The sequence below is a fragment of the Prunus dulcis genome, chromosome 1 (assembly GCF_902201215.1).
Source record: "Prunus dulcis chromosome 1, ALMONDv2, whole genome shotgun sequence".
Classification (NCBI taxonomy): domain Eukaryota; kingdom Viridiplantae; phylum Streptophyta; class Magnoliopsida; order Rosales; family Rosaceae; genus Prunus; species Prunus dulcis.
In genome coordinates this window covers 14282364-14289943 of record NC_047650.1, presented here as the reverse complement: position 1 = coordinate 14289943, position 7580 = coordinate 14282364, and the positions used below count along the sequence as shown (strand labels likewise).

Below are 7580 nucleotides of genomic sequence, written 5' to 3'. Positions count from 1 at the left end.
CATGTTGTTTCAAGTGTGAAGGTTTGGCTCTCTCAAAATGATAATAGAGGGTTGGATTTAGGGCTGCAAGTTTATGATTATTCGAAGAGAGAGAAAGTTGTAAAAAAAAAATTGAATGAATTGAAGTAAACATTAAAGGCAATACATCAAATAAGAGTGAATAGGGAAAATAAAAAGTAGGTTGTTTGATGCATTAAGGGCATTTTTTAAGCGTAAAGAAAATAACACGTATCATGAGAGAAAGGGAGAAGATCTAAATGAGAAGATTAGAGAAAATGTTGCTAGCATTCCCCTTAAGTAAAAAAAAACCACTAAATCACACAAGTATAGAAAGGTACAATGCGGAGGTGATACCCTAATAATTATTGTGAACTTAATTTCGTAAAATGGAGGCGGAGGTTTATCCATACTTATAATATCTTCTTTTTTCCCCGGACGAAAGCTTTGAACTTAATTCTGGAGCACAATGCGGAGGTGTCTATTAAGACATGACAACAACTCTTGATAGAGATAATGGACCTAGTAAAAACATTATAAAGATTGAAGATCAGGCTGCAATTTCATCCCAGAGTAAACATATTCATCAACAAACTATGAACCTCCTGCATGAAATATATAACCAAATTAACGCCTATAAAATCCGAGACTCGTATAACCATACTGACAATATGTACCTAAGTCGGTAGAAGTACAAAATTACAGCTAAAACACATGGGCAATATGTGCATCCACGATCGAAACAAACTTCCATATCAGTAGAACCGTAAAGCTTTACCCGCATTTCAAAAGTTCTAAAACTGAGATACTAGGGATGCTAATGCACGGATGAGCAGCATACAAATTGCGCCCAATATGGTCTACCCTTGACTTTCTTCTTTTCACTCTTAATGTCTGAAGGATACCGTGCCGGAGAGTTCCATTCTTTTGCATTCTCTTTCTTAGATGCCTGACCTGTTGGTGATTCAGGACCCAGAATTGAGTTCACTGTTGTCGCTCCAGGACTACCATCCTTCACCTTCACTGCTTTATCATCCCTCTGAGGCGCAGGAGTTTGACTTTCTTTTTGGGTCGGTGACTTTGCTTTATTTTCTAGATAGGCCTCACCCAAAAGGTTCTTCAAAGGGGTGTGTTGCTTTCCAGTGCTCCAGTTTGTAACCTTGGCAATGATCTCTTCGTTTTTCTTTCTCCCCGGTGATTCATTCACAACATGACTGATAGAAGGAAACCACCCTGCCTGCAAAGGTGCAGGTTTTGGCTGCTCTGGGTTATGTGCTGTGTGAATTTCAGCAGCAGTAGCTTTTTGGTCATTCACGCCTCTAGGTTCAACCAATGTCATGAAAGACGGTGCCTCAAACATATCAGATTTTTCAGGGTGTTGTCTCTCAGATGCAGCTCTTGACTTCTTCTCTTCCACTGAAGTTTGGGAATCTGTAGGTGGTACAGCTTGTGCATCTGACTGGATAGAAAGAACTGTACCGTGCATCAACAGAAAATAGACTGAGTTTAGAAAATTGTAACTCTTCTTTTTGTGCATAAGCATCAAATAAGGTATTTTAGGCACAGAGATAGAATAGCATTGCAGTAAAGAATAAATGGCATTCTAAATAATTGTAAATGCACCACAAGACACCCTTATTGAAAGGAAACGTATAAACTGATCCAATGAAAACCAAACCAAAACACATAAGAACTTGTATACGTAATTTCTTTATTCTACCAACCACAATGACATAATCAAGTCAAAGGATAAAAGTCACTTCGTTAGACCCATCTTCAGTACATGGTTGCAGATAACAGTTTTGGGTCATGATTACTCTTCTCCAAGTCACAAGTACAGAAAGTGGGGCAAGCAAAAGCAGTGCAAGTGCAACATTTTTTATATTATTATGCCAAATAAGAGAGAATTTGTGATACAAAAACTAATTAAGAAGACAAATACCTGAAACAGAGCCCCAGTTTCCTTCCAGACTGTCAGTTTGGCTATTTGAGTCAACAACATCCAGTGCAGATGAACTTAGCTGTTGCTTAACAAAGTTTTTATCACTCTCTTCTTGAAAAGATTGAGAACTCAACCCAGAAGATACCCCATGGAACTCTCTGGAGCCAATATCTTCAGCAGTGAAACTCGGAACAAAAGATTCAGCATCTAAAGCAGAAAGACCTAGTTCTTTCATCCCACAACCCTCTGAACTCTTCTGTGAGGACTCAGCATTGGGACCATGATCTGAAACTATATTGAGGCCAACTCCGCTAGAATTTGAACTGCTATTTAAAGTTTTGTGTCTGGTGTCAACCAGCTTCAGCATAGAACCATCCACTGCATCTTCTGCAACAGTTTTTGATTCAACAAGATCAATAGCAGAATCAAGGTTCAATGTTGGCTTCACCAAAAGATTTTTTTCAACAGGTCCTTCACTGCTCTCATTTCCAGATATAATACTCTTTTCAATTTCACCACCATCATGATCGCCAGGGTCATCATCATTTAAATTTGTTGCTAAATTAGCTTGAAGTTCGGAGAGACTACTGGCAGATTCCAAACTAGTTATAGAATTCTCTGCAACAATTTTCTCTGTAGATACTTTCCTGTCGTCATCCGCAGTTAAAACATACTTTTCAGCTTTCTCATGATCACCATCATCCCCAATTATATCAAACCTTTCAGTTTTATCCTTCGCATAATCACCTGCATCACCAAGTTCATGCGAGCTGGATACTGGAGAAACTTCAGAGAGACGACTAGCAGATTCCAAATTACTCACAGGGTCTTTAGCAAAAAAATCCTCTGTAGATTCCTTGCTGTTGTCATCCCCAGCTAACTTAAAATTTTCAGTTTCATGATAACCAGAATTGCCAATTATATTGCAGTTTTCAAATATACCCTTCTCATAATCACCAGCATCCCCCTTTTCAGGTAAATTAGCTGCTGGATTAATTTCGATTTCAGCAGGATTTTTCACAGAATTTTCTTCTGCAGGTCCTTTGCTGCTATGGTCTGCGCTTAAATCACATTTTTCATCTTTTCCATTACCATCCAGATCATCTAAGTGCCTTGTTTGATTTATAGCAGCACTGCTGGAAGCAATCAAGGAATTTGTATCACTTTCAGAAAAGTTCACCTGTAATGATTCATTTGCATCTGCAGGGGCTGCTATTTCATCTGACCTTTGGTTTTCAGTACTCTTGATCTGGATGTGAGACACACTGGGTTCTTCTTCAGCAGGCACTTCTTTAACCATTGGCTTGCTGCTACCTCCACGTTTAACATCATTTTCTTCATCATTAAATTGTTCCCAAGAGTCCAAGAAGATAGGCTGGTCTAATTTCTTTTCTTTGTGGTTTTTAAAACCTTCAAGCATCGCCTCAGGATTTTCTACAACATGTGTATCATCTGGAACAGAAAGCACATGTACATTGGCATTCCCTTCTCCCTCCCAGTTGCTACTCCCAGTTAACCCACCAGAATTTGAAAAGTGTATTCTGTCTGTAGTATCCACCTTATTCTCTAAAGTATCAACCGATGCATTCACATGTTCAACAGATTCAACTTCAGGGGAAGGATCAATTTGAGGAATATACAAATCATATGCATGGGGGTACTCTTTCTCTGATGGAACAACTTCATTATCTCGCAGAGAGTCCGAAGTCATTTCAACTGTCCCTTCTAACTTAGATACACCCTCAGCTGTTTCACTGACAACTTTATTGGGTGAGATCACAGTGCACGGTAAGTCTCCATCTAGATTACTTGTAGCAATTCCATCAATCTTGTCCTCTTGTGAAGCAGATAATAAAGAGCTCTCAATCACACTGTCAGTAGCATGGGTCTTCTTACTATCTTCTGATGCATCTGCCAGCACTTCAAATTGAATGGGTTGTACGTCATCTTCTGAATGATTACTATCATCCTGCAAAGCTGATTCGGAACTCGTCATTGAAATGATGTTAGAAGTTGACAACGATCCCTGTAACTCTTGTGCACCCAGCTGATTAGTAGTATTCTCTGGAATTTCAGAAATTTGCATGAGGTTATTGAGAGAAAAATGCATATTTATGTGAATGCAAACATTCTATACAATTGTCAAAAGAGAAACCAGATAAGGATTCTTAGAACAATTTTCAGCCAATTGCAATATTGATCAGAGTCATCTCCTCACGAGAAAAAGAAAAAAAAAACACACTTGAAAATACAGTGTATGCATCTTATAGAAGATTCATTCTTCTTCTGCTACCAATGTACTTTGACGACAAAGGTGGAGAAAAACGAGGACAAAATATATCACTCTTACATGTCAAGGATACAGTAATTACATCAAAATAGAGGATGTCTCCCAAATACTCGGACAACAGAAGTGGAGAAGTATGAACATGGAATAAATATTTTAAATAAAAAGTGGAGTCAAACATATTATAAAAAATGCAGTCACCAATATAAGAATATAATATTTCACTATCACCACATCACAAAACAGGTCACTATTCAGTATAATTTGCTTACTATATGGAAGAATATGCCTTCTTTACCATGAATTTTACCAGAACTTGCCACTTCAAGGGAATGAAAAATCGCTTGACTTAAAAACAATTATAGCCCTACAATATTGAAATCTTTATATTAATCTCTCGTCCAAGCAAGTGTACATAAAGTCCTTTACATCAAAACAGAAGGAAGCGAAGCCAGTAAATCTTGGATAGATTTTCTTTTTCAAGGGCGGTACTGTTTCATTTTATCCGTTATTTGAATATTTTCTTCATGTATCCAACATGGCAGACCTTCCACTCAATGGAATCATATTTTTCAGCACCATCAAAGATATTTTTAATCCAGATGATCAGCCACCCAGTATGTGTGTGCTATCACAAAAATTGGACAAAAAATTTCATATTTTTCTATTCTTTGTATAGAAAATATTTGCATATTTCCAAAGCCCAATGAGTGCTTTATCACTTAAGTCTCCATACATAGACCTAACACGCAACATTTCCACATTTAACTTGTAAAATGTCCTCCATCTAATATTATGAAATGAGCAGAGAATACGACCCATAATTACATTCCTGCCAATAATATTCAACAGACTGCTGAACAACCTATACATCTTGCACTAACTAGTGCATGAACGATACAAAATACAACCAAGCAATAAAAGAGAGCAAGTATACACACATCAGGTGTGCACAACCAAAAATATCATGCAAACATACAGACGGTAACCAACGCAAGTAGTCGCTTTACTTACTGTACCCAGATAAAACTATAATAGTGACATAACACCAGAAATAAAATAACCTATTATACCATAGAAAATAATAGATACCTGCACGGTCCATCAACTTCTAATTGTAGGATGAAGATTTTATAACTTTAAAATGCAATCACTGCATTGACCCTCCACATTTAGACTACACACTGTTCAATGGAGTAGGACAGCCCTCCACATTAGACTATAGACTATTCAATGCATTCATTGCATTAACCCTCCAAATCAGGTTTACTTAATTTCCTAATTAACCAATTAAAACTGCAACACCTCCTTGCACTGAGCTACAGAACTCGAGGATCATATCACACCCATCAATTTAAAACTACCTTATAATTTTTTTTTTTTCCTGATAAGTAAACTAACCTATATACTTAAAGTCAACTCATTAAAGGTATAATGGTTCTTTTACTGACTAGATCATTTCATTTATTTTTGCACATCCTCTTAAAGAAAATAATGATTTAAGTATCAACATGCAAATTCTTCAGACCATAAACAGATACTTTAAATCATCAAACACTTACAGATAAATAATTAAATCAGATGCCAACAAGACAGCTAATAACAATTAATTGGTTCAATTCATGGAAACATTACCGGTGATTTCCCCATCATTAAGGGATTGGATGACGTTCAAACCATTCTTGGCAACCCTTTCCAGATTAATTTCTGATTCTCGAACATTTTCTAACCCTTCACCGGTTCCTGCACCAGAAGCACTATCTGAAAATTCTGCAACGGCATCTGAGAACACCACGTCTTCTGATCTCACGGATACTAGATCTATCAAAGTTAAAAATTAAAAAAAATTTAAATTTTAAATTAAAAAAAAGAAGGAGAGAGAGAATAAGATATCTAATTTCCCATCCGCTTATCAACAAAAACTGAGGAAAAGTAATGTTTTGAAATGTAATCAGAGGATAATCTATTGTTTGTTTGTTCGGGCTGGATAATCTATTGTTTGTTTGTTCGGGCTTCCCCTGTGTGTATTATGCTGCAACTATTTAGCTGCTGGTTTCTAACAAGATTTTACTTGAAGCATGGATACGCCAATTTAGTGGCGTATCCCGTATTGGATACTCGTTTGGATACGGTCTGATACGCATCCGTGTCCGTGCTTCATAGTTATGCAGTGGGGATCTCTCTATATGCTTCAAACAGTTTAGTCCTTTTCTTAAAAATTTAAACAGCTTAAAAGAATAGTTTTACTAAACTCTCACCAAGGCAGAAACAAAGATCCAAATAACCAAATTTCACCTTCCAAATAATTTCTCAGACACAAAACAGAGCGGATTAGATGAAAGAATTAAAAAGAACTAGGTAACTCACTGGGGGTTTTGCGTTCTTCATCAGAATGCTCATCATCAGAATCATTTAAATGGGTGTTCTTCTCAGAGCCAGCCAGCTTGTAACCATCAATGGTTCCACAAATCCTCTTATGGGCACGTCTGTGTCTGGCACTTGGGTGTGCGTTTGGAAAGGGCCACCCACATCTGTGACAAACATGGACTCCATGGCTGTCAAGCCCTGCATATTCAAGAAGTTAAACAAAACAATCGCAAAAGCAGACAACAACCCAGAAAATAAAATTAACAAAAAAACAAACAAAAAACCCTTAAACCCAGAAGCAAACAAAACCAAGATTCAGAGATAATGTGAAATAAAGTGTATGGAAAAATACGATAAACCAAGAAATCCAAGAACCCATCAAAAACATTTCCAACCCAGAAAACCAAAATCCACTAAAACCCAGAAAGAGACAACAAATCAACACTCAGAAAGAGAAGAAAATAAGATAAATCAAACCTGAACTGTGAGTTCTTGCTAGATCTTGGCTATCCATGTCTTCAGGAGAAGCGAAGAGTTGCAGCAGCAGAGAAAACAACAAAATAAAGTAGAAAAGTTTGAAATGTAAAATCAAAGAACAAGCAATCAACGCAAAAGTCTCTCAATGTCTGCAGGTTCCTTTTGGGCGTGAGAGTGAGGTACGGAACAGTATGAGTCGTCTTGGTCGTCTTTGGGAGACCGGTTTGCTAACGGCTTAATCCCATGTGAATATGTTATATAAAAAACAAGGCAAGGGTTGCCAGCCGTCAATCATTTGCATCAACCTTTTATGATTGTCTGCATTGAGGTGCATGGTAAATGGTATGAGGCTACCAGTGGGATCCACTGAAGTTGATGTAAATCGAGGCGATGTTCTTAATTATAATGTTTGTAGCACTAACTTTTTGGTAGACTTGGAAAATATGATCATGAGGTGACAAGAAACATGCGTCGGTAATGATTTAGTTTAGTGAAATTAGCACTTCATTT

At 37.3% G+C, this 7580-nt stretch overlaps 1 protein-coding gene across 2 annotated transcripts; it reads right to left on the bottom strand.

Moving 5' to 3' along the window:
• Nucleotides 1-527: 527 nt before the first annotated feature.
• Nucleotides 528-7297, bottom strand: LOC117636838. 2 transcript variants are annotated; one of them, XM_034371538.1, is made up of 5 exons: nucleotides 7071-7297; nucleotides 6594-6791; nucleotides 5862-6047; nucleotides 1940-4003; nucleotides 528-1470 (listed from the first exon to the last, which is right to left on the bottom strand). In XM_034371538.1, exons 1-5 carry the CDS (start codon nucleotides 7105-7107, stop codon nucleotides 815-817), a joined length of 3141 nt encoding a protein of 1046 aa, XP_034227429.1. In that variant the 5' UTR covers nucleotides 7108-7297; the 3' UTR covers nucleotides 528-814. The 2 variants fall into 2 exon arrangements, with proteins under 2 accessions (XP_034227429.1, XP_034227438.1); XM_034371547.1 differs by having other exon boundaries at nucleotides 5862-5969; nucleotides 7071-7285.
• Nucleotides 7298-7580: the final 283 nt, after the last annotated feature.

Coding starts and splice junctions, on each gene's coding strand:
- LOC117636838 (XM_034371538.1), bottom strand. CDS start 7,107: ATGGATAGCCAAGATCTAGCAAGAACTCACAGTTCAG. Junction 6,048..6,593: donor TGAAGAACGCAAAACCCCCA/GTGAGTTACCTA, acceptor TAACTTTGATAG/ATCTAGTATCCGTGAGATCA. Junction 4,004..5,861: donor TAATGATGGGGAAATCACCG/GTAATGTTTCCA, acceptor CTGAAATTCCAG/AGAATACTACTAATCAGCTG.